This window comes from Mugil cephalus, chromosome 14 (assembly GCF_022458985.1).
Source record: "Mugil cephalus isolate CIBA_MC_2020 chromosome 14, CIBA_Mcephalus_1.1, whole genome shotgun sequence".
In the NCBI taxonomy this organism is placed as follows: domain Eukaryota; kingdom Metazoa; phylum Chordata; class Actinopteri; order Mugiliformes; family Mugilidae; genus Mugil; species Mugil cephalus.
In genome coordinates this window covers 16,788,448-16,815,109 of record NC_061783.1, presented here as the reverse complement: position 1 = coordinate 16,815,109, position 26,662 = coordinate 16,788,448, and the positions used below count along the sequence as shown (strand labels likewise).

Here is a 26,662-nt window from a genome sequence, read left to right as displayed (position 1 = left end):
CTACATAAGTCTATATCCAAACATACTGAGCGGGATAAGGCTTTAAAATACTTGCCAATACACGTTTTTGTTATGAAAGTATGCAAAAACAATGCTGTGGTTTTGCGGCTTCAGCTACTGAAATTCCTTTAACGATAAAATCAATATATTTATCTCACTCTGCAACAAAAGTCTGTATAATCTACGTTACAGTACTTTGCTCTGTAAAAGAGTGCCGCGGTGTGGATAAAAGTAGTAAAAGCAGTCAGTCAGCATTTTGCGTGTTCTCAGCTTTAAAACGCCACAGAAATATTAATAAAGGCAATAAAGTAAAATGAATGTCACGCAACAGTGCGAAGGGTATGCGTGTATAAATGATATTATGCTGTGGCCATATATTGCACAATAGTTGTTTTCTTCGTGGAATTGATAAATGTAAAAGACAAGTAAATTAAGTGAGAAAATAAATGTATTATATAATTAAAATGTAAAAAAAAAAAAAAACGTAGCTATACTCGCTTTAAAAAAAAACAGTATTTATATTATTTTCTATACTTTCCCTTTTATTTTGGTGGAGTGACGCGGGTCATGTGACCGCCCACCTTGATCATATGACTCATGTCTCTAGGACTCGCCGTGTAATGAATTGAGGAGGACGTTTCCGTCTGTGTTACTGTGACTGTTTCTGTTTTTGTGGATCTGTTTCGACAGCCGTCTCCTCGTGTGCACGCTAGCAGTGTGTCGGAGTCAAGAAGAAAGTTTGAGGAGGAAGTTTAATCATGGAAACGGGATGCCGGCTCGATGCCTCGTCCTTCCTGGTCTTGGCCGCCTTGTCTCTCAGTGCTTGTGTCACTGTCTCCGCGCAGGTACAAGGAATTCATTTAGCGATTAGCCGCTAAATTTAACGCTTTAACGCTTTAACACAGGGGCGTCAAACGCATTTTTTAGTCCGGGGGGCCACGTGCAGCCCACTTTGATCTCAAGCGAGTCAGACGAGCAGCATAACAGCGTAATAACTTAAAAGAAACAACTCCCGGCTCCAAACATGTTTGAAATTAACTTAAGAAGTGCAATTTGGACACACTGCCGTCTGCTGTTTACTCCTGGGTCTCAGTGTTATGTTCTATCCGCTTCTCTTAGTTTTATGTAATTTTCACACTTAAAAGCAAAAATCATGCTGCGGGCCAAATTAGACCCTCTGGTGGGCTGCTTTTGGCCCACTCCCCGTATGTTTGACACCTGTGCTTTAACATGGGAGAGAGAAAAAACCCTGCAGGGTGCACAGAACTAGTGAACCTCAACCTCCTAAAGAAGGGATCTGACATGATTTCCACGCTTATAAACTTTCTTTTTTGTTTTTCTCTTATCTATGCCCGGCCTTTGCCTGTTTTTTTTGTTCAGTTTTAGCTTATTGTGGCCTCGTGGTTAATATCTAATAACCTATTACCTGAGCGGAAAGCTATGCCATCAACTGAGAAGTGTGTAATTTGACACCTGATGCCTCGTGAGATACAGTAGACTATACTCCCTGCCCGAACTGGATTATCCAGGCACAGCGTTCCCCGTAGTCAGCCTGTTCCACCTCCGTTTTCATTCTCCGTTTTTCGTCTTTCAGATTAAACCTCTGGTGTACGAGGAGCAGCTGCTGTGGGTGAGCGGAGCCCAGGCGGAGGTGAACACCTACAGGATCCCCCTGATCACCTTCACCCCCAAAGGAAGCTTGCTGGCATTCGCCGAAGGGAGGAAGCTGTCTTCGGGCGATGTTGGGGCAAAGTTTATTGCAATGCGGCGGTCCACGGACAAAGGCAGGAGCACAGCCACAAACACGCAGCTTGTACACGTGCACGAGTTTACGCTTCACGCTTATAAATGCTGATAAATGGGGGAAAATCTCATTAGATTCCTTTTATTGTTTCTGAAAGTCACGAGCCAAATTCATTATTTGCGTAAAAGATGATGCCATCTTAATAAAAATTTTAAGTCAGTGTTTAAAATACTGTTTTTGTTATATTAGAGTGTGTGTGGGGGGGGGCGAGCTCAAATAATAATAACAGTTTGGAGCACTCAAATGATTTTACAAAACATGAAGGGAAGTGTCTGACGATTCAACCAAAACAAAAAGCTTCAGTCACTGTTAAAACGTGTGGACGCAAAAGCAGAAACTCTGAGAAAACTGACAAAACGTTGTCCTGATCTACCGTCCCTTCAGGGTCCACCTGGTCCCCGACCTCCTTTGTTGTGGACGATGGACTGAAGCCGGACGGCCTGAACCTGGGCTCCGTGGTGGTGGACGAGGAGGTGGGCTCGGTGATTCTGATCTACAGCATCTGCTTCCACCTCTACCACTGCAGCCCGTCCAGCACCATGATGGTGGAGAGCAGGGACGACGGCCTCAGCTGGAGCCCGCCCAGAAACCTCTCGGTCCAGCTCGGAGTCAAGGCCTTCGTGGGTGGGCCGGGCTTCGGCATCCAGGTGAGAGAATTGGGAATTTCAGACAACAACAAGATGGATAATAGTGCAGTTTTTTAATCTCGTATGTAATGTGCGCGCTACTTCTGGTGCAGATAAGATGGCGCTGTCCCTCGGGTGGTTCTTCCACCGGCTCTGTTTACCTTCTTCTTCTGCTCCCAGCTTTCTTCGATGTTTTTGTTCCAATTTTAGTCGGGGTAACGTGTTTACATGCACTCAAGTTGTCCAGTGAAGGTCGGATTAAGGCAATAATTCATTTTTTTCACGTGCATGTAAACATACTGAGTCATAATTTTCTCCAAATAGAGATGTTAAAATCGTATTTTCATACATTTTTGGAGCCTTATACATATTTTTTTAACTAGTTCCTTTTTTAAAAAACATTTAAACTTGTGTTGTGTCCAAATGTAGAAGTGAGAACGAGTTTACTTCTAGTTTCAAGCTCTGAATGTGGTCGGTGTAACCGTTTATAATGCAGTGCAGTCAAAACAACTCATCGACCACAGTCATGATGCTTTTTAGTATTTCTTTTCAGTAGTACTCAAGGTAAAATAACATAAAGGTAGAATAAAGTGTTTTCCTTCAAAGGAATCTCCCCTTCAGAATTCACACCACATCATCACATTTGGGTGAAATAAAAAGTGCAAACAGATGTAGTTTAATCTCCAGAAAGAGGACCAGCGGTTAAAATACAAATTAAAGTAGAAAATGTAAGTGTGCACTCTAGGGATCTAACATCCTTGGTTTTATTGTACCGTTGACGGCGATGTTAGATTGTCGTAATTTGTCAGGTGTGAAGATTCCATCCTTCTATTTTGAGCGCGCTATGAGTAGATGGTGGTCAGTGTGCCTTATTTGGAATATCATCACCTCTTATCATTTCCAAGTGGAAACTCACTCTCTTCAGAGCCAGCAGAGTTCATTAATAATTAATAAATACAGAAAGGACAGGGTCTGCTTGTTTTTATTCAACTTTTAAGTTCAGTTGAGTGTTCAGTAGCGATCAGTAGCGATCCAGTTTATCTCAAGATGCTTAACTGAACTCTGCACATTTCCCTGCTGCGGTTCATAACATGGGGTGATTATATCTTCTGTTATCTAACTTTAGAGCCAAGAGTGTTAAACCTCCAGATAAAGCGCTAAAGCGACATTTGCATTCGAAGCGTGTGTTAACATGACAAACAGACATTAGTAGTGGTTTAAATGATGATTGTAAAAAAAAAAAAAAAAAGCACCACCCGAAGCAGTTTCCATGTTTCAAAATATTTGGAAAAATAGCTTTATTTTTGGACTTGTGGAACAAACACGCCGAATGCATTTAAAACAGACAGTAAGGTTTGCTGCCTCTGTATCATTATATGTAATCAAATGGGAGCTTTAATTGTCTAAATCAGCTGCTTATTCCTCTACATGGGCCATTATCGGCTATCATGAGCTGCTGTTTTTTGATGCTCAACCTTCAGCAGATGAATTAGGAATTGGGGCCCATTTGGATGAAAAATGTTGTTCTGTGATTATACTGTTATTTTTGGTTTTCATTAAACATGATGACAGTCATCCTTGTCAGGACATAAGACACAGGGACACATTTGTTCTCCCTTCTGAGCTGCACGTTTTAATTTTAACACACTGACACGTGTGCAACCCGTCTTTTGAACTACAGAAGCGTTACCCACCAGCAAAGGGGCGGTTGGTGGTTTGTGGACATGGGACTATAGAGGGCGACGGTGTTTTCTGCATCCTGAGTGACAACCATGGGAAAACGTGGTACAACGGTGCAGCCCTGAAGAGCATCCCGTACAACCAGCAGAAGAAAGCACAGGACTTCAACCCCGACGAGTGCCAGGTATACTATCTGCTCACGGCCACATCTGTCACATTGTAAAGCTATTAGTGTGACGCCTAAGTTTCTAGGCGTAGTATTTTTTTATTCCAGTAATTCACAAAGATGTGAGAAACCCTAGGTTACGTATAAACACTGTCCACGGTGAATGCAGAACAAAGCCAAACCACAATGACTGTATAAAACGATGAGTGACACCTCCCTTGCTGTGATGGACAGGAAATGATACTCAAAGAGAAGATAAACATGCCACTTCAATAACGCTGCACTTGGATATATTTCTCTTATTTTTACAAAATATGGCATTTACAAAACTTTTGGATGGTTGTTTAAGTTTTGCATGGTGCAGCGTTATTATCGTTCCTAGTACTAAAGATCGATTGATGTGGAATTTTAGGGCCGATACCAATACAGCCGATACGCGCTTCCGATATTTGGAGCCGATACTGCTTTTTCTCCCTCCATGACACAATGAGTCTCAATTTAACCATGAACATTTATTGAACTCAAAGATATTTAACGCTCTGATGCATACAAAATAAACAGGTAAAAGAAGTAGAGCACAAGCATTTTCCAGCTGCTCGCACTTTCTTAGTGGGGAAGGAGCAATGTATGGGCTGCACAGTCTGTAGTGTCTCCAGCAGCACAGGGCTGCCTGTGGATATTCATTAATACACAGGATGAGATGTTACAATCCCTTGTGCCATGATCTAAGGCAAAACTCCTTTAGAAGCCCGGTTCCAACTGGACAACCAACCAGCAGACCAGTGGTCAGCTACTAACTAACCTAGCCAGCAGCAGTAGGTAATAGAGATGATGGGAATGCGACTATATTCGAACCAGACATCTCTTCCTTCTGTCTGTGTCAGAAACGAGATACAACGAAACGAGATACAATTAGCCTAACCACAGAAATAAAGTCTGTAAATCTTGCTGGAAAAAACATATAGTTGTCGTATATATCTACATAGCAACAATTGTCATATACGGATATCAGTATAATATGCAAATATCCGTCCGATATATCAGCTGACTGATATATTAGTCAATCTCTACTCAGAAGTCTCATTAAGACAGCTTCTAGAAGCAGCCTTAAGCAGAAATCCACATCTATGACAATGCATTTTTATTTAAAGAAAGAGAGAACGGAACAGCTTTTCGTAAACTGCCTACTAAGCACTGAAGGAAGTTGTTAACTAGTTAATTGTTAATAGGTCTACTGCCCTCTAGTGGACAAAAATGCCTCTATCATTATTTACAAAACTTTCTGTGAAACCAGGGTCTCATAGTGAATCACATATGAGTCGATGGTTGTTTAAACTTTGGACTTGTCTGAAATCACAATTCAATGCGCTACCCTTCATCTACATCTACAGCCAATTGAGATGTTGGACGGCACCATCGTCATCAACGTGCGGAACCAGAACAACTACCACTGTCGGTGTCGCATAGTGGTGAGCAGCAAGGATGGAGGGCTCACCCTACCCGTGGATAATTTGACCTTCGATTCCTCGCTGGTGGATCCTGTGGTAGCAGCTGGAGCTTTGCAAAAAGACGGAGTGCTCTACTTCACCAACCCCTCCAGCGACCAAAAAAGTAAGAAACGCCAAGAGTCACAATCCACTCTTAAACCAAACTCTGTTATAACTCCAAAAAGCTACTTGGTTGAGAGCCAGAATCCTACAAGGGACTATGATATATAGCAGCTTCTATTTTGCATTTTTCTTCTTCTTTGTTAGTTATTTATTAGTAAATAAAAAAAGACACTAGTTGCCTGGAACAGCCATTTGTGTCTATCTGAATTAGAGAGCTCCATCCAAGAATGTCTGCTACATATTCATCTGCTGGTTTCTGCATGCATGAGGCTGACTTTCTCTGAGAAAACAATATCTTATGAGGCAAATCTGTAATTACATGTGTAGCACTGTAAACCAAGGAGCGTTCTTGTGCCTGTAGATACACTGACCTGAGTAATTAGCATGATCTAAATGCTACTTGTATCTAAAAAAAGCACCCCCCACCCCATAAAGCATAGCTTCGTCTGTGTGAGGGGGTGTGAGCTTCGTCTCTCCTAGCTTCAGAAATTTACTCTCCATCTTTCAGACGACAGTGACTTCAATGGCTTAGATGATGCATTCATGAAACCTCAGAAATTCTATATTCCAACACGGAAATTTCTTTATTCAGTAAGTTTGGTGTACTGTCACGCTTTGCTGAAATTTAAAATATGTGCAGCAGCTATTTATTTTTGCTCTGGGAGCAGAGCTCATTTTCCCCAAGTTGCCTTGAATGCAGCAGCAGCTGCAGCTGGATCTCAACCAAGTTTGCCAAGACTCACCCCCACCCTGCTTCTGACCGGCAAGTGATGTCCGTCACAGTGTCTGGATACTTTAAGCCCTGTCTATTATACATGTAGGGAGGCACACACAATACTGGTTAAAAAAATGTGACTGGTGAAACAGGTGAAAACTGATGGTGAGTTCAAATCAGACAAGTTTTGGCGCACCCTTTTGTGGACCTCAGGTTGATAGCCACTGATCTACAATAGCCACAATAATTGGAAATTTTCCAGGTTGAAATAAACCACAATTACCTTTGTTAAAGAGATGAGTGAAATAATAAAATAAACTTGCTTTATCTCTCAGGAGTAAACCTAACCCTACGATGGTCGCTGACGAATGGTACATCTTGGGTGGACAATCCGCTCCAGATATGGCCGGGACCCAGCGGCTACTCCAGCATGACGTCACTGGACAGTGGGACCGCAGAGGACCGGAAGCACATATTTATCATTTATGAGAAGGGCGAGAAGGATTACTACGAGACCGTCTCCTTCGTCAAGATCCACCTGTATGGTGGCAAGTAGAGGGCATGAGCAGGAGGTGAGGAGAGGGAGCTCATGTATGAGTAACAACCTGGACAGATTTATTGTATCACAGCATGACTCTTGTTTTGATTCCATCTTGTGTTTGTCTCCCAGATTGAAGCTTTTAAGGGAAATGGAGGAAGAGGTTGTTTGTGACTTTCTCAGGAAGAAAAAAATGCACTCAATGAAATTAAAAACAGGGAAAAAAACACATCTGCATCATCCACGAATGCCCCAGCAGTTTATCTTCACAGTGCGACATATCTATCCAAGACATTTTCCTCTTATTCTGTCTTTCTGTTCTCTGAAATTCCTACATCTAAAAAAAAAACGGTGATCTAACCAAACTGGAAACACTGGAGGAAAATATATGTGAAACTTGAGTGCATACTTGGAGAAGTGGCCCGCTTCATTTATATATGGGTCAGTGCTTGTAATTACAATTTTCTTCGCTATTATGTGCCATGAATTCATTCTGATTGAAATTAGCTCTGCCTTAGGAGCCGCCACTAATCGTGTAAAATAATGTAAAAGGCCTTTTGTTGTAATTCGGCACTTGAACGTTCTTTAGTTTGTGTGTGTGTGTGATTGGATGTGAATGGGTGAGTGTATAATGGAAAACATGGTCAGCAATAGCTTCTTTTGTACACAATACATTGTGGGGTTTGCATATTTCTTTTTCTTTTTGTAATCACTCCATACTTCACACACACTCGCTTGCCAGTTCACTAGGTACTCCAGTGAAAGTGAAGACTAAATCTTATCTCCACGAAGCAGCATAGGTTCGAAGTAACGGAGAGATGTTGATTCAAGTGTGTTTTCATGTCGGAAGCTGAGGTTTGTGCCACTGTCGAATTGTATTGTGTTGTGCCAACACGTGTTACTGTTAATTTGACAGCCACCTTCAGAGGTCAGCGGGTTAGGGTAAATAACACTTAATTGTTCAACGGAGTCCGGTTTAACAGAATTGCCACCTCTCTCACATTGTTTCAACCTAAACTCGTCAACAAGTTTTAAATGACGTGTCACATGTTTTCTGTTTAATATGAATGTGCAGTTGCATGGCCTGTTCTGTTTTGTGTGGCCTTCAAGCCGCTGTCATGTCCGTCCAAATTGCCCCGTGGGGACAAATAAAGTGAACTGAATTGAATTGAATTATAACATCCGTGAAGTTGGATGTACCTAATGTTTTGGCATGTGAGTGTAGATTTGGAAGTGAAGCTGTAAGCTGAGTTTGGGATCTTCAAAGTCTGTAGAATAAATAAATTATTCCTAACAGATGTCGTACACAGTTACAAATTGTTCTTTATTTTTCATAAAATATGCGATGGAGAGATTTCTTTTCTGTTCTGTAAAAGAAGGACTTGGTTTAAATGTAAATATCTCAAATATGAAGAGTAATTTTAACATCACTCCTGTGTCCAAATGTCTCTGTCATACTACATCTCATTTTACCGTAATATTTTTATTTTTTATTTTTTGACAGAAACAAATTGAATAAAATCAACATCAACATGCTGGTTGTTCCAAAATAAACTGTCACCATTAAATTGGGATGACAATAAAAAGGGAATATTGCACTTCGTCTTTTTTTTTTTTACATTGAATTTTATACAAATCAACTAATAAAAAAATACAAAAATAAAAAATCTGCATTTTATTACTTAATTAAGAATTTACCCATGTTCACTTCACCAGAATCAGCTGTCTTGCAAGAAATGTGAGGACAAATCACATTTGTTTGTTTTAATTCAAGTTTTTATTGCACTTTTCAAAGGCTTGGTGCACTGCAAACTATTAGCACGTTTCTCCATACAGGAAGAGATAGTACACACTCTGGCGACAGACTTGTTTGTCTTATGAACATAAAAATATTTTGAATCTGAACATGAAAAAGATGAGGCAGCTCATACAAAATGTACATGTACAAGCTCACCTGTACATGCACCCATACATCCACCATACCTGCACACACATATATATATACCCGACATGTTTCCACCTACACCATGTATGTATGCATGTTGCTGGGCTATACAGTATTACAAGATTTCAAAAACAACAAACAAACAAAAATCAGAATCCTAGCGGGGGTCATTTTCCAACTTTATGTAATCCCAAAACCTGTCCCAAGGGGTCCCTCCCTTATCACTTAATACGATGCTGTTTGAGTTATTGCACAGACCCACCGAAATTATAGAAAAGTTATTTGGTTATATTGGATAACTGAGATTTATCTCCCAGCAAGCAGAGATTTCTGATCCGAGCCAGTTGCTTAAAATATTCAGGATCTGATTAAAACACATTCCCACATACAGTGAAGGAAAGTTCCAGTTTATTTGTTTTCTTTTCTCTTTTGTATTTTCAACACAGATCAAATTTCATCCCATACAATGTAGATGGTGCGTGATAGTATCTATGTAATATTATACGTTTTCCTCTCTCACATATTTACCACAACCAGCCAATGTTATTCCACCCATTCACCTGCAAAAATTAGAGTCTTTGCTGAGAGAAGAATTATTAGTTCTGTAAAAATTATGAGGCTTTTCTTTTTCAAGTGGAAATGTATGGCTTTGAGTTAAAAAAAAAATAAATAAATAAAATAAAATCACAGTTTTTAAGTGTGAACTCGTATATTCATTAATAAAAAAAATAAATCCACAAATGGTATGTATGTGCTAACGTTAATTTTCATTTGAAAAGTAGTTTCAAATAAAAAATAAAAGTCGCATTTTTTTTTTTTTTTTTTTTTTTCCGTGGAGGTCCCAAACGGCTCCCATCTCACCAAATCACCCAGTAGCCGTTGACGGCTCTTTCGGTGACGGATCGAGTCCAGTGTTAACAACTTTATTTTTCCCCCCCTTTTTCATTTATTTTTCTGGGGAAAAAAAGAAAAGCGAGCGCAAGTAAGCTGAACACATTCTTTACCTATTCACAGTCACTCATATCAGGGTTAGTGCGGCTAACAGAGAAATATCGGATGTGTTTGACCATAGCGTTGCTAGGCTAGGCATAAAGCTAACCTCATTCTGCGATACAACCTCGAGACAAGTCGGGACAAGACCAGGTCAGTGGCCGGAAAACTGTGCATGCTTTACGCAAAGGCTGAGCAGTTAGATTAAACCGAGTATAAATTAACACCGTAACACCCGGGTGTAGATTTATCTTACCTCGAAAGGTGATTTAAGTCCTGTATTTTTTCTTCTTCTAACGTTAGGTGGATACCTAGCTTTGTTAGCACAATTTGGCTAAGTGGTTAGCCGCTATATGTCATCTGTCATATGAAAATATTCAGTGGACTATTGTTTTGAATAAGGTGTATTTACTGTTCGGTTAAAGTGGTTACATAGCCAGATTACTAATGGAACAATTGTGTTATTCAGAACAACAATATGCTAAATAAAACTACGTAGCTAATGGTAGCGGTTAAACGTTAGCACAGGTTGTTAGTCTGGAATAACGCTGTGAGGTTAGTCGTGTAGCTTTATAACCGTGTGTATTTCACTCTTTTCCCAACACAATTAAACGCGCCTGGCAGCATTTTAACTGGATTTTAATGTTATTCAGCCGTATGATGGTAAGCTCGTCGGGGCTAGGGTACACAGCCGGTCTCTGGGCCTGCCTCCACCGCCATTTTGTTTTGTTCTCCTAATAAAATCCTATTTTCTGCGTTGCCCTGTGTCTCATATCCACTGTGCGCAACACAGTTTGATGGAGACTCTCATTTGCGACGTCGGCGTGTGATTGAAACCGTAGAAGCTCGCATGGTTGGACTGCAGAAAGCTAACGATACCGCAAGGTGTTGAAAATGCATTATGAAACATCAACGCAGTCCCCCTCCCTACGAGAACACCGAGGCCCTGTGTTAGCTCGCTAACACCACTTAGCACCACAATGCATTTACCTATTTGTGTTTTATACGTTTGACGGCCTGGTTGCAGTTGTGTCGTAGCTACCGACTGATACGGACCAAATAATGTCGAGATCAGTGCTTCTGGTTAGCTTTAGCTACATACGGCCTCATTGTGGTGTATGGTGCTACAGTTATGGCTTCGTAGTGTAGCTGCTTGGTCCCCGTTAATCCCACACAACATGTAGCTGACCAGCCATCCCACGACCTAATTTTCTAATCTCATCGGGCTATTGTGGCACAATGCGGAGCTACTGCTCGGTAGTCTGTGCGTGAAACACTTTATTTAGTGTTAACTCCTGCAGTAAAGTGTGTACCTGCAATCACCGTGTGATTTTTCTTTTTTTATAATGATTATCAGTGCACAGTAGAAGGCTGTTGGCTTCACAATTGAGTCTTTTCCCACTGTTTTGATTGAGGTCTCAAAATGATCCATGCTTGGATCTGTTGGTTTGGCTAAACATGGTAAACACAACTGTTGTTTATGCAATCTCTCGTATGCAGTCATCTATTCAAGCAGATAGTAGACTGCTGGGTATGCTGAAGACTAATGGAGCTGTCATGATTTGGTATCTCATTAATTTCATTTTCTAAATATACACCCCAGGAGTCAGCGCACTAAACAATAAGCATTGTAACAAAGAAACAAAGGTTTTGTTCAGCCCTGTAGTTGTCCTGGACTGTTTGGATTGGCTCACATTATTTTGCTACTTCATCTAAAACAAGTGAATGACATATCTGGTGTTACTTGTAGGTTAATAGATTAGTCTTAGAGGAATTGTCTGTTTTCAGTAATTATGCCTAATGGGAGTCTGGTGGAGAGGGGGAAGCAGTTTCACCTGATGGATGCAGCCAAATCATGCTGAATTGGACAGATGTCAGTGCTGTGTGTTTTATTGATGTGCAGTAAAATGAGTTCAAGCTAAAGGGCCAGCAGTTGCCATGGAGCCAAACCCTGTCTCAAGGCAAAGCATGGGAGAATAACATTTATAATGTGTTCCCATAGAAACCAAGGTTCTTTTGTACAATATTTCCTGTGATGAGTGCTGTTTAATGTCTGCGCACGCCAAACTCTGTTTATGCTGGGACAAAGCTTAATCTGACCTAACTAAAAAGATGTGTGGAGATAATGTAAAAGGAAAGTTAAGAACCTGTACACATGCTCAAAAGCTGGAGCATGACCAGAATTTATTTAGCGCAAAGCTGAACAAATGCACTGCCATGATAATCCATCGTACCTTTTCGTTGCATACATAAGAATTGTGTAATTACGACAGAGCTGCAGTGAGTAGGGAATAAATAATTAAATGTGTAAAAAGTTGACAGTAAAAAGTTAGCATCAGGCAGCAAATGTGTCTTTTGTTGAAATACAGAGTAGTCTTATGTTACTACATATTTGCGAATGTTTTGTGATTAGTTTGTTACTACATGTGACATATTTTCTATCTTTTCTACAAGCGCTTAATCACAACGAATCAGTCCACTCGAGTACTACTGTAGTCAAATCCTTTTTTCTTTTTTCACGTGTGACATTTTTTTCCCCTGTTGTAGTTGTTTCAAATGCGTACTCGGATCGTTTAAACTCTCACTTTCTGTGTTTACCTGGTGTCAAATCTCTCTCTGTCTTTGTTTCTTTTCTCCCCAGTCTCAGGGCTCACCATACTCAATGAGCGGACAGCGCAATGTCAGAGCGCTCTGGGCAAACTGCAAAGGGGAAGGAAGGCAAAACCAAGTATGCGTCTCTCAACCTGTTTGATACATACAAAGGAAAGAGCCTTGAAACACAAAAGCCTGTTGGTGAGTATCTTAGTTCTGTCATGACAAAGATGTAACGCGTAAATAAGCTTTTATCCTATGTGACGGTTTGGTGCTGTTTATTTTTTTTGCAGCTAAGGACTTACAACTTATTTTGTAATTGATCAAATGTTGCCTAAAGGAAAAAGCACTGCTTGGTGACAGTTGGATTTAACCGTAGGCATTGTTATTAAAACTTCCTGTGATGCTTTTATCTCCTGCCTTCAAGTGTGGCAACTTTGATGCATGAGCTTTACCGTCTAACAGCGCTGTTGTGTTCTTCAAATCCAGGAGGTGCATGTATCTCTGATACCTTCCAGACATTCTTTTTCTTGCTGATACTGTTTACATTAATCAAGGATGTTCACTGTCATTATTTTTATTCGAGCGGAAATAAATGCCTCCTAGAACATTTGGCAAATGAAAAGGAAAAAGCAGGACCTGCAGGGTGAATGGCTGTTGAGCCACGACATGTCAGCTGAGCCTCGGAGCCACTGAGCCTGACCTGAGACAGAGGCTTACTTGTGGATGCTGTTTGACTTCTGTGCTAAGTCCCCAGTTTATGTTTTATTCAGAAGCTCCCCACTAGATCTAAGCAGTTGTTCCCGTTCCTACAGACCTCCCCCTCCTCCATAGTGAATCCATGCACTGCTGCGGTTTCTCTGAGCCTCAAGGAAACAAATGAGGGATTGATTTTCAGAACAGCTTCACTTCTCAGAGACTTTTCGGTGGCTCTGTGAGCATCAGTTATCTTCAATAAATTGTAACTGGTTTGCTGAAAGTCCTTAATAAAGTCTTGAAGCTTTTTTCGTTCTCGAATCTACGGTCAGCATAATCATCGGACTGAAACTTGTGTTAGTTGTTCGGCATCCTTATTGCATATTCAGCAAAGCAGTGAATGCCATCCGTGTCGTCGGGCTCCTCCTTACACCCAGTAGATTTCGCTGGTTTCAGGTTTCAGTGGTCCATCTGTGCTAATGACCTCCTTTCTCTTTCCCATATCAGTTCCTCCCCGCCATGGCCTGCAGTCTCTTGGTAAAGTTGCCTCCGCACGGCGTATGCCACCCCCTGCCAACCTGCCCAGTCTGAAGGCAGAGAACAAAGGCAACGATCCCAACGTCTCGCTCGTTCCCAAAGACGGCACAGGATGGGCAAGCAAACAGGAACAAGCAGACCCAAAGAGGTAAGAAGCTTTAGGCTTAACTTGTCATTTTATGAGTAGATAAATCATCTTATTGTTTTTGATTAATGTGTTGTTCAGTTGTTTGTTTTGCCCTGGTCTAATGTCTTTGGTGACCTTTTTGTTTGTCTTAGTACCGATGCATTATCAGCACCGCAGCCGGAATCGCAGCAGCCTGTGGCTTCACAGACACCTGCACCGACCCGCCCGAGAACCCCGCCAGCTTCAGAGGTACAGTCCTCCGAACACGAAAGCAAAATTATAGTAGAAGTAGTAGAAGTACAGCAGCCATACTTGACATGTGTGACATTTTATGTGTACCCCCCCTCAGGCTGTGGCCCCAGCTTCAACCCAGGCCGCAGGGGCAAGGTCTTGGGCACAAGCCAGTGTTACACATGGAATACAAGGGGATGGTGAGTCTTCTTGTTTGTGTATTTCTTATACATTTATCTGAATCAAAATTTTTCTTACAATCAAGCCTCGTCTCCTTTCCTTCCATCTTTTTGCAGGTGGAAAGGGATCAAACCTACCGTCGCCATTCTCTCGCGAGGAATTTCCCACCCTGCAGGCGGCTGGCGACCAGGACAAAGCTGGCAAAGAACAGGGCACTGCAGATCAGTGGTATGGGCCCGGACCAAGCCTCCGCCCCCAGAGTAAGCTATCCTGACCTAGCCTCTCTTTTTGTACCTTATTTATTCACATCACAAAGTCATCATTCAGACTTACATACTCCAGACACTGTGGCATCAAAAGAAATACCAGTATTGCATGGAAGCCCATAAACCATACTGACCACTTCTCTCCCTTACTCACCGTCTTCAGACGTTACGAGTTGGCGGGAAGGTGGGAGCCGAGCCATGGCGCCCACCCTGTCTGGGGAGGGGGCAGCGGAGGGTGGCACTGGTGGAGCTCTGGTGATGGATGGGGCAGCTGGGGTCCCCCCTCCAAATTCCCAGACCCATGGGCCACCTAGGAACCCTCCTGCAGGCAGCCCCGCCTTGCCCCTGCCCCAGCCCCCTGTGGGGCCTGGGTTCCCCGCATATCGAGGGATCATTCCCCCCTTTGTAAGTTTTTTTTTTTCCTCGCGTTATTTCTCTAACACGTTACAAAACTCTATCTGAGCATCTGTTTTTCTTTCTCCCTAGATGTATCCTCCTTATCTGCCCTTCCCAGCCCCATATGGCCCTCAGGGGCCCTACAGGTACCCGCCACCTGGGGAAGGGCCCGCTCCAAGGTATGTTTCCCGTTGTGCTAAATTTGGACTATATGAGGTCACAGTTGTACAGTTTTTTTTTTTTTTTAACATGTATTTTCAGGATCTACATCATGTGCCTTACAAAGATCCCACTCTATTCTTTCAGGTTCTCTCGTGGGCAGGGTGGTCCTGACAGCAGGCTACAGGGTGGCCCACGTGATGCAGGTGGGGAAGTGGTAAAGCGCCCCTCCATCTTAAAGCAAGATGACCTGAAGGAGCTAGATGAGCTGGACCACGATGGAGACGACGGCTGGGCTGGTATGAAAATTATCACTGACAGAAAACTCGCACATAAATAGGGTCAGCTCTGGAAGTCTCATTTACACGTACAAAAACACTTCTGCTCTGCTTCTAAGAAGGAAAATGACACGTATTTTCCTTAAAATCATCAAGAAACGTTTAATATAATTTTTCAGTGTTTTGTAAAAGTATTTGCTTTATACCATTAGATTAATTGCGGTGCATTGAGATGGGATCATCAGTTATTGGTCAGTTTTCTGTGTGGAAAGAAAGTAACATTTCAGCACCAAACCATTGCTTTTTATTTTCTGTCAGAACACAATTTGGATGCATATGGAGAAAATGTGGCAAAATATTCAAACTTACAGGATCCGGAAGCAGCGTTGATGTCCGACTGAGTCACTTGACAATAATTAAGTGTCACTTTCACTTTGCGCTGAACATCAACATTATTTAGGTTGTGACATGTAAATCTATCACCAGTTAGATATGAGACTTTGGTGTGGAGCCATAGTCTGAGCAATTAATGAGAAACTGGGCTTGCGTGTATTCACAGCCCTGCACTGAATGGCATGATTTTCATTTTGTTTAGTAAAATGCAGCCAGGCCTTAGAATGTTTCTTCCTCTGTGTTTTCTTGTTAAAGCCAATCACAGTCACAGAGTGTGATGTAATGTCATGAGGAGGACCATTATTTAGAGGAATCAATGCAATCTTCAGACGTTTTTTTGTTTGTTTTTCTTTTTCTTTTTCCTGTGTGTGTGGCATTTAGATGTAAATAAAATAGAATTTGTGCTTGTGATGGCAGTATTTGCAGGTCATTTGCAGCAGCTGTAGTATGCCAGCTCAGCAGAGACTTAAATTTCTGTTGTTCATGGGAGTCCAGCCCTATTAAATTTCAACACTCAAGTATCCTAATACATTCCATGTTGTTTTATGCTGTTAAAAGATTAAGGAGGTGATGACATAATGGTTGTGGTTTAGATTGATGCGCTCTAACATTGCAGTCGTTGCCGCATATCACATTTCCTGCTGATCCAAGCAAAGTGGCTTGACTTGCTTCAGCTACTTCCCCTCGGTGGAAGGAGGGGTGAGAAGGTGGTCACGTTCATCATAGGGATAGATGATGAGTAATGCTACAATACAGTCAGTGGATGAATGGTACAAACGAGTTCTGATGTCTTTTGCTTTGTTCTTTGCTCGATTTAAACAGGTGCTCATGAGGAGATTGACTACTCCGCCAAGTTGAAGTTCAGTGATGATGAAGGAGATGAAGAGGGAGATGAGGAGAGAACCGAGAGCAAGAATGAGTCACGGTGGGTTCAGATCACAATTTTAATTTTAGTTTTTATTATTTTTTATTTTATTGTGGCAGAAATGTGAAACTACATTGTTTTTTTTTTGTTTGTTTTCTGCTGTCCTTAGTGAGCAGCAGAGGTCCCAGGACCCGCCCACTGCAGCGTCTCACTCTAGAGCCTCGGACAGTGGTGGAGAATCCCGCCGCACCCCTCCCTGTAATGCTGACAATGGCCCCCAACCCCCTTCCAGCAAGCCAGGATGGGCCGAGGAGGGAGGCAGTGGCTGGGTGGCCCAAGGAGCACCATCCAACTACCAGGTAGTGTGCTGAAGGGCAGTTAAAGGTGTTGCCCAGTGAGGTCGTCCTCAAACTGTGGGAAAGAAAAAATTTAAAACACAGGACTCTTTGCATACTCTTAAGTAAACACTTATTTGTGGGCAGACACGTATCAGTGTTTGTGGGTTTGTTACAGTGTAGATTACTGTGGCAGACCATGGCTAACTGTGTCTGCCTGTATACAGGGGCGCAGGCCTGGATTGGGTGGTCCCAGGGAGCAGTCCTCCCCCCCACCTGGGCCGCTCCTCGGACAAGGGCCCTACTCCTTTTACCGACAGGTAGACACCCAGACAGGGCCTCATAGACGAACCATTTCTATCATTACGCCATCCACCGCCCGCAGGTCTCTTATCGATGAACCATCTGCCGTTTTATTTTCGCCTTTTTCCTCTTGAGTTTTATGACAGTCAGTGTTATCATTCATGAAACGTTTTTCCACCAGATTAGGGTGATGTCATTTAAAGTGTTTAAGATAGATCATAGTGCATCAAGTATTTTCTGTTACCTCTTAAGGACCGACCCCACAACCAGGGTGCCTCCCAAGCCCCGGGGAAACCTGCCCCCGCACAGCATCAGCCAACAGCAGGAGCCCCTACTCCTCCCGCCCAGCCAGGCCTGCAAGGGGACGACGAAGATGAAACTTGGCGTCAGCGCAGGAAGCAGTCATCCTCTGAAATTTCCGCCGCTGTAGAGCGAGCTCGTCGCCGTCGCGAAGAGGAAGAACGCAGGATGGAGGAGGAGAGACGTGCAGCCTGCGCCGAGAAGCTGAAGAGGCTGGATGAGAAGCAGCAACAGCAGCAGGGTAGCACCACTGGAGGAAGTGGTAGCGGCAGTAAAACCCCCAGCCTTGATGGAAATTCTACCGCTGCTACTGCAGGCAGCCCGAGCCCATCCGTGACAGCTTCCTCCCCGAACATCAGCCAGCCATCTTCCCCCTGTGTGGACCCCGAGGAGCCTCCAGTGCTGTCTGTCCAGCTGGGGCCCAGTCCTGGACCAAGTGATCGTCAGAGAGCCAGCAGCAACAGCAGCTATGACTCCAGTGCAGGTATGTTTAGGTTACACATGATAACATCTGAATTATAGCACAAACCAACAGCAACAACTAATTCAAACAAAGCTTCCTTCTGCTTGGTTAAAGCGTCTGATTAAACCCTGTAAACTTTTTTCTTGGTTCAGATTCTCAGCAGTGTCCCCAGGCGGCTATGCCTCAGCCACAGCAGCCCACACTGGAAGTACCTTTAGCTGGAGAGATTAAGGAAGAGGCAGTGGGTGGCCCTCACATTCGTGCAGGAATTGTATGTGAAAGAGGAGTCGACCCAGTGAAGATTGAGAATATTGGAGGGGGAGCAGGTCGCCAAGCTGGTGGTCCTTCTGGCCAGGGTTACTCAAAGTACCAGAAATCTCTTCCACCTCGATTTCAGAGGCAGCAGCAGGTTTGGATTTATTCTTTCTGTTATCTGCACATGGCGCATGTTGCATTCTTATTGTCTTGACTGAGTGTTTTAACACCTGTTTTACATATATTTGTGTTTAGGAGCAGCTTCTGAAGCAGCAGCAGCAGTGGCAACAGCAGCAGCAGCAGCAGCAGCAGCACAGCCAGGCATCACAAAGTCAACTGTCTCCCCAGCCACAGGCTCCACAGGGTCCTTCACCAGGTTCAACTCCCCAGCCGGGACCTGGACCCAAACAGGGTGGACCCCTGTATCAGCCCAGCAATATGGTTCGACCTCCACCCCTACCGATGAACTTTGACCCTCGCTGGATGATGATGCCCTACATGGACCCTCGTATGATGCAGGGTCGCCCTCCACCATTGGACTACTACCCAACTGGGATGCATCCATCTGGTGAGTTTCTGAGACGTTATTACAAATTAAATGACGGCTTAAAAATGTTCTACAGACATGGATGGATGGATGGATGTTGTATTCATCCTAACCTGGGAAATTTCACAGTTACAGCACCAATGTACACACACTCGACACTATACATAATGTATAACAAAAAAAAGCAATAAAAAAAATAAAAATACAGGTGAGCAATAACTTACAGTCGACTTACATTTAAAATTCTTTTTACTATCACAGGTCTTATTGGACGTGAGCGCTCTGATTCAGGGGGATCTGGTTCAGACCCCTTTGACAGGCAGCAGCAGCATCCAGGGCACCCTCATCGTGGGACCCCACCTATAGATCCTAAGTTGGCCTGGAGCGCAGAGGTATTTCCTGGTGGAGGGGAGAACCGTGGACTAACGTCCCCCCTGAGGCAGAAGCAGCCATTGGAGGAGGAGGATGCGGCCAAAGGGCCCAGGTATGGATACACAAGAGGCACAAGTCATATTATTTTCATTCATGCTTTACTAGTTCAAACTATATCTATGAGCATGATGGGAAAAGGATGTTTCTTGCATTGTTTTAATTGTTTACATATTTAGATTTTGTTCTATCTGTCCTGAAAATAACCTAACTTTTTTATCATGTATTAATGCATTAAGTACTTTGTGTCTTCTTTACTTAAGGAGTGATACTCCTCCGCACCGCGTACGAGAAGGTGGACTGGGACCGATCCAGCAGCCGAGCACCACTGGAACATCCAATCAAACCCCTCCTCCTGTTGGCACTCAGCTTGGTGCCCAGGGAGGCAGCCACCACCCTCATGCCTACATCAGCGGGCGGGGAAACTACAGCAACTTCACTGACCAGGGTGCAAGAATACCTCCCCACCAGCAGCAGCAGCAGCAGCAGAGGGGGGGTGAGAGGGGAAACCAGCAACATGGCTTCTCACACCAGGATGAAGGGCACCCCAGAGGATCTCAGCAAGGCCAGATATGGGGTACCCCCCATCCCCACTACGATCGTAACGGTCGTGCAGACCTGCCCCCTGTTGAGAGCAACTCCCACCTGCATCACCATCACGGCCACCATCCTCAGCAGTCTCACTTCCCGCTCCACCCCCACAAGCCAGAGAACAACCGTGACAGGGCTGGAGAGGCAGCCTCTAAGAAGAGTGACTCTTCTCCACCTCTCCACCAACCTTCCCTCTCATCTTCCTGCTCTTCCTCGTCCTCGTCTTCTTCTGCCAGAGAGGACGGGAACGTCAAAGGGGCCGTTCATCATCACCAGTCGCAGAGAGAGAGCGAAACTGGTGTTGGGCACAATGTTGGTGAAAGAGGCAACAGTGGTAACGCCAGCGGCAGCGGTCATGGGAAACCAGAGAAGACAGGTCTGGCATATACCGCCCATTCCTCCGTCACCGCTAGCCCCCCTCCCCCTCAACATCAGCATGGCAGTCATAATCAGCCTCAACAGCAGCAGCATCCCCATCCTAAATCGAACCAAAGAGGAGGGAGGGAGCACAAGACAGAGACCCAGTGGGGCCCTCGGCCTGGAAGCAGCAATATGGGCGGCTCCTCTCACGGCAGGAGGTCCAACAACGCAGGGGGTGGGAACAACTCCCGTGGCGGAGAAGACTCCTCCAGCGCTCCATCAGATCACAAACCCTCCAACCAGACAGGAGGGGGCAATGCCAACAAGAGGGCTGGGCCGATCAAGAAGCCAGTGCTGAAGGAAATGAAGCGAGAGGGAGGGGAAGTTGATGGTGGAGAAAAACCCAGCCTCAGCTTTGGAAAAGATAAAGAGCAAGATGGTGGACAGCCCACCTCCATGAAGCAGGAAGCCTCCTCCGTCTCCCATAACACATCTGCTCCAACTAAAGATGAGCCAACCCAGACAGCCAAACCGAGAAACGGAGGAAGGGAACGGTCTGATCGATCAGGTGGAGGCGGGCCAGGCAGAGGCCCAAAAGATGGAGACGCAACTTCATCGGGATTTTCTGGGTCCAGGAGGGACAGGGACCGCTCTTTTGAAAGAGGAGGCAGCAACTCCCACCACGGAGTTCCCGCCAAAGGTAACAGAGGCAGTCGAGGGCGCGGGGGAGAATTCTTCGGGCGTGGCCGTGGTTTCCGGGGCACCTACACGGCCAGCGCTGGACCCACGGGGAGCAGCCGTGGTAGGATGGGAGGCAGGAGTGGCAGAGACTACAGGTCATCGGTCGGTGGTGCCCACCACCAGGAATCCAAGGGCGAGGGAGTCGGTGGCAGGCACGGTCAGGATCGATCTCAGCATAACCCAGCCAGAGCCAGAAACCGTAGTGAAACCCGCAGTGAGGGTTCGGAGTATGAAGAAATCCCCAAGAGAAGGAGGGAGAGGGGCTCAGAGACTGGCAGTGAGAGTGGTGCGAGTGACCTTGGTCCCTCAGACAAAGAAGAAAAACCCAACACCAAGAATGGCTCCAATAATAGCAACACAGCTGGCAGCGGAAACGTTTCATCTGCACCACCCAGAGGTTCCCAGGCTCGTGTCTTCACCCCCAGGGGTGTGCCATCCAGGAGAGGCAGGGGCGGTGGAGGTGGAGGAGGAAATATCTACAGGAGTAGTGGCAATATTGGAGGAGCGGCTGGGGGACACCGGGTTGGACCTAGCTCTGTCTCGCACGGTGGGTCTTCCAAATCTTCAGCTTCAGCCCGGAAACAGCAAGGTCCGCCACAAAGCGCCGGACCCAAAGACCTGGGTCGGGGAGGAAACGCTGGGGAAAAGAAAGACAAGGTAGCTGAAGGAAGTCAAACACAAAATCAGGGGAGCAACCCCCCTCAGCCGTCTCTACCTGCTGCGACCCCCGCTGCTCTGGGTTCCAGTGAAAACGGAGGCGTAGCCACTCAGCAAGCTTCCACCAACCCAGCGTCAAACTCTGGAGGTCCAAACGCGCTCCCCCTTCCCACTAACCGCGGGTTCCCTCCCGGTGGGTTCGAACGCCCCCCGAGACGCCGTCGTCACGGGCGTTCCCAGCACCAGCAGGACAAACCGCCCCGCTTCCGGAGGCTGAAGGAGCGAGAGAACGCCGCACGCATCAATGGAGGAGTGGGGGTCATCGGAGGAGGAAGACCCTCGTCCCCCTCCCTGAATTCAGTACAGGACAGTAACGGAGCCCCAAACTCTGCTCCAATTACAGGAAATGCCCAAAATGCTAACCACAACGCCACACTAACAAACAACAACAGTGGTGGAGGCCATCTTAGCAATGCAAACAGCCACCACCACCACCACTACAACCAGGGCAATGCTGGTCCCACCCACCCCCAGCACCCCCACAGCCACGGAGCCAAGTCTCCTGACTTCACCAACCAGAACTCAGACCAAGCCAACGAGGAATGGGAAACCGCTTCGGAGAGCAGCGACTTCACAGAGTTCAGAGACAGGGAGGGCGGAGGAGGCGGAGGCGGAGGAGGAGGAGGGGGGAAGTCGTACGCTTCTCACCATCACCACCACCTGGGAAGGGGAGGAGGGGGCGGCGGAGGCGGAGGCGTGGTTGACCGCGAGATGACGGGCAAAGAACCCGCAGCAAATAAAAGAAGCTTCTCGAGCCAGCGTCCCGGGATGGAGCGGCAGAACCGGAGGGTCAACGCTGGAGGAGGCGGAGGCGGAGGCAGGGGCCCCCGCGGCCCGCCCGGCGGTGGCGGCGCCGGTGGGCCCGGCAACGGAGGCGGCAACCGCCACGGAGACAAACGCGGCAACTGGCCGTCTCCGAAAAATAGGAAGTGATGAAATATAAATCATTTCGGATGAGCCCCACCCACATTGAAAACCACCCTATTACATCTTAATCCTTTTTGATCATAATTTCATGGCTAATCTGTTGGCATCCTTAAACACATTAGTACATTGTACAGTATATGGAGATGGTATTCACTTTCACTTTAGCTGCCCCCTACCCCCAGTCGCCTCTTTCTCCTTTCGCATCATTCTACTATCTACCGTCCGTTATTGTAAATTTCTACCGTTTCTCCTGTCTTGCTCTCCGTTCATTAGTGTCCACTCAGCCTCTCCCTCCTCTTTCTTTTCTTTTCTTTTTTTAAAAAAAAAACCTCCCCTCAAGAAACTCACCCCAGTTGGGTTTGACAAGCATGTGGTTGTACAAAAAGAGGTGCACGTCGTTTGACAGAAGACATTCACACAGAGCTCCACACATACTCGCACATACAAGCACAAATATGACATCTGTTAAAAACAAAAAAAACAACAACAACAACAAAAAAATGTGTCGCTGCAAAACAGAAATGTGGGATTAAATTGGCAAAAATGTTGGGATCGGGCTATCTTTTATATTTATGTACCTGTGTATATTTCTACCACACTTCGGCCTTGGGTGGTATCCAGTAGTGCAGTTCTGCATTACCTCCCTCTCAAAGGGAAAGAGTGCAGCTTCATCTTTTAACGAGAACAATGTAACATAAGATGTTTTGTTTCTATTGTGTCAATTTTTTTTTTTTTTTTTTTTTGCGTTGTGTCAGTTGAGTTTCAGCCTCAGAGAAATGTTAGGGATGTGTGTTTTTTCTTATACAAAAGCAGGTCATTAAAATACCTTTTACTAAATTTCCCAAACCTTCCTTCATGTCTATTTTACTGTGATAAGACCCATCCAAGTTTTACTGCTCAGCGCTCACCCACACTTGCATCGGTTTGTCTTTAATATCAGTGTTTCTGCTGCTTGATCAGAAAGACGGTGTGAATTTCTCTCCCCCCCCACGTTTTTTGACCTGCTCAGACATTTTTCAGTAGAATTTGGTTGCTCCTATTTTTTATTTTGTAGGAATAAAGGCTTATGTTTTCTGGGGCCTCACTGTAGCATCCTATTTACTTCTGAATGAAAGCCCCCTGTTTCTGTTTACCCTATGAAGACTTTATCAATAGCTTGATGGCTTTATTTCCTCAGAAAAGACTTCCACTTTTATGGAACCCCCCCCCTCTCACGATGAAATAAAAGTCAGATCGTATCAAGGGAAAACTGAGGTCATAAATGACTTTCATAGAAACGCTTCAGTAGGTGATTGAGCATGTTCTAATAAGCACTCCTTGTAGTTTAACAAACATCCACGTTTGCTGTTTTCTTTTCCTCTTCTTTATTTTTTTTTCCCTGTTAATTATTTTTGGGCAGGTTACATGTGACACAGCGGGACAGGTGCTCTGTCTGGGCCCAGAGTACCGAGCCAGGCACACAGTGTTGTACTATCACACCCTCTCTGTTGTTGTCGTGTGTGTGTTTGTGTGTGTGGGGGGGGGGGGGCTCTCCTCCTGGAAGGACTTCTGTTCTGAGGAAGTATTTTTTATTTTCAAAGCGCGCCCACTCCTGCGCACGCCCGCGGTATCTGTTTCCGTACGCGGTGGCAACAGGGAGCCCAAACGAAAAAAATAAAAAAAGAATTCAGGACTGACGCTGAACAGGTGACCCCCCCCCCCCCCCCCTCAGTTCAACGCACGGTTTCCAACGCATAACGCCGACCCGGAGTGAGGAAACATTGATGTAGGACTACACTTTGTAGTTTGTGTGAGACATAAAATGACGGAACACAACAACAACGAAATTGATTTTTTTTTTTTTTTTTTTTTGTTTTTTTGGCTCATCTGCATCAATTCTGTCACTGCTGTAAGTTGGGGTTTTGTTTGTTTACTGACAACAGTTTGAAGGTCGTCTCGGGGATGTTGTGAGTAGGGCATTTGATGATTTTTGTGGACGTGTGTGCGTGCCTGTGTGTATGTGTGTTTTTCCAGTGTCTGTGTTAATAACTATGGGGACGGGGGGACGGGGTGGGGAGGGGAGCAGAGGGTTAACACGATGAATGGCAAGCACTTTCTGCCTTGTATGCCCACATGTGATTTAACCAATATTATTAAGACATGTCTTCTGTCTCTTAAATACATCCACATATATACATTCAGCTGTGTGTGTATACGTTCCTCGTCCAAATGAGGAACCTGCAGCGGGAGAACTTTGCCAGTTTTCTGTGTAATTTAAGCATAAACATTCTCCAGCAGGCAAGTGAAGTTGGACATATTTTTATTTTTCACTTCTTCTAAGCATGAACACGCCCATGGGTGCAGCTTGCCTTGCCTGTTGTAACTGGTTCATACATTGATGGCTGTAACACTGGCTCAAAGAGTCCTTCATCCCTCCTTAACTCTTAATGTTGATGTGTGCATTATTGTATGTACCCATGTTAAAAGAAAACAAAAGTAGTGTATTCCACACACACACACACACACGCGTTAAAAAAAAACAAAAAAAATTACTCAAAGATTGTATTATGTTTTCAGCATTACTGAGGTACCTGGAGTGGTTGAAGCAGTTTTTAGCATTTATGGTTTTATTAATTAATGGAACCGTAATATACACACATGTATGTATATTGGTATGTATCTAAGTTTTGTCTACCCCAACTTACATTCCCACAAACAAATGTTGCCATTTTTAGTTCAAGGGAGCAATGTACAAGCAGAGAAGTGTCTTATTATAATAAAGTTATACAGAGAAGGCAAAGTTAAATAAACTACTTTTGATTTAATGGAAATCTGAATCGAGCGTCTCATTCTTGGTTGGTGGAGAAGAGGAATATTTAAACATATTGGGAAAGAAAATGACTTTATCTGGATGTTTTTTGTTTCTGTGGTGTAAGGAACAAACAAAATACTAAACTAAATATTTGCAATTAGTGTTCAGCATTTAGCTGATGGTCTTAAAGTGAGTAGAATAATGGTTGTTCCTAAGAAAACATTTTTCTTTTTGGTAGTTTTCAGTCTCAGGCAGGTGTCTTGGTACAAAGAAATAAAATCTGTGTAATTATTCTTTTATTTAATCCAACATCATTTGCACAGACCAGGTTAGTTTAACTAATTTCCCAACACATAATCAGACTGGTGGTCAGTCGTCCAGGAGTCAATGAGGTGGAACATTTTCTTTTATGAACACGATTTTGACAAAAATATAGGCAGACAATTTAATGATCCAGAATATATCAGATGTCTGTCTAAAAACATTAATTTAGTGCATTAATGTAGACACATTTAGTCCTAAATCTGAATATATGAACCAAAACATCTTAGGAAAAGGTTGCAAAGATTAAATTATTTTACAGGAGTAAAATCTGTATAAACATGTGGAAAGTCTATAATATTAAAAATAATTGCAGATTTATTCATATATTGTTAATTATGAATTAAAGGATTAATTAAAGCAGCAGACTGATGCATCCACACAGCCAGAAGGAAGGCTACCAAAGGTCATTCATCCCAACAACACCGGCCAACACTGGCTTGTTTTTGTTTTGTTTACCAGTTTTAACATATACAGGATGTCTCTATATTTCTATTTTCCTCTACATATTTTTCAGTGTTATTATATTTTGTATATTCTTTCAAATTTGTTATCTTTTTTGTATATATTCTTGTCTAAAACACACTACTGTGACAGAGCGCGACTCAGGAAAAGAAGAAGATAGTGATGTTCGATACCACTGATTGTCTTTTCCGACCCGATACTGGGTATTTGCGATACCAATCTGACACCGATACTTTGCATAAATACACCTAAAGAATAAAATACATCACAGTAATTTATTTATTTTATCTTAAGAAGTATAATGAGATAGCGTATCATCACAA

The 26,662-nt window shown here is 44.1% G+C and overlaps 2 protein-coding genes across 5 annotated transcripts; both read left to right on the top strand.

Annotated features, from left to right (window-relative positions):
- Positions 1-581: 581 nt before the first annotated feature.
- neu1 (neuraminidase 1) lies at positions 582-8,737 on the top strand. Of its 2 annotated transcripts, XM_047606001.1 has the most exons (7): positions 582-845; positions 1,595-1,784; positions 2,189-2,451; positions 4,112-4,294; positions 5,668-5,887; positions 6,937-7,173; positions 7,272-8,737. In XM_047606001.1, the coding sequence occupies exons 1-6, from the start codon at positions 759-761 to the stop codon at positions 7,155-7,157; spliced, it is 1,164 nt and encodes a 387-aa protein (XP_047461957.1). In that variant the 5' UTR covers positions 582-758; the 3' UTR covers positions 7,158-7,173; positions 7,272-8,737. The 2 variants fall into 2 exon arrangements, with proteins under 2 accessions (XP_047461957.1, XP_047461956.1); XM_047606000.1 differs by having other exon boundaries at positions 6,937-8,737.
- Positions 8,738-9,957: 1,220 nt separating this feature from the next.
- prrc2a (proline-rich coiled-coil 2A) lies at positions 9,958-25,572 on the top strand. 3 transcript variants are annotated; one of them, XM_047604517.1, is made up of 17 exons: positions 9,958-10,066; positions 12,716-12,867; positions 13,870-14,047; positions 14,179-14,275; positions 14,376-14,457; positions 14,554-14,697; positions 14,867-15,108; positions 15,190-15,278; positions 15,406-15,557; positions 16,752-16,854; positions 16,964-17,153; positions 17,357-17,449; positions 17,685-18,216; positions 18,348-18,604; positions 18,706-19,018; positions 19,259-19,481; positions 19,690-25,572. In XM_047604517.1, the coding sequence occupies exons 2-17, from the start codon at positions 12,753-12,755 to the stop codon at positions 22,766-22,768; spliced, it is 5,889 nt and encodes a 1,962-aa protein (XP_047460473.1). In that variant the 5' UTR covers positions 9,958-10,066; positions 12,716-12,752; the 3' UTR covers positions 22,769-25,572. The 3 variants fall into 3 exon arrangements, with proteins under 3 accessions (XP_047460473.1, XP_047460474.1, XP_047460475.1); XM_047604518.1 differs by having other exon boundaries at positions 9,958-10,227; XM_047604519.1 differs by lacking the exon at positions 17,357-17,449.
- The last annotated feature ends 1,090 nt before the right edge of the window (positions 25,573-26,662 follow it).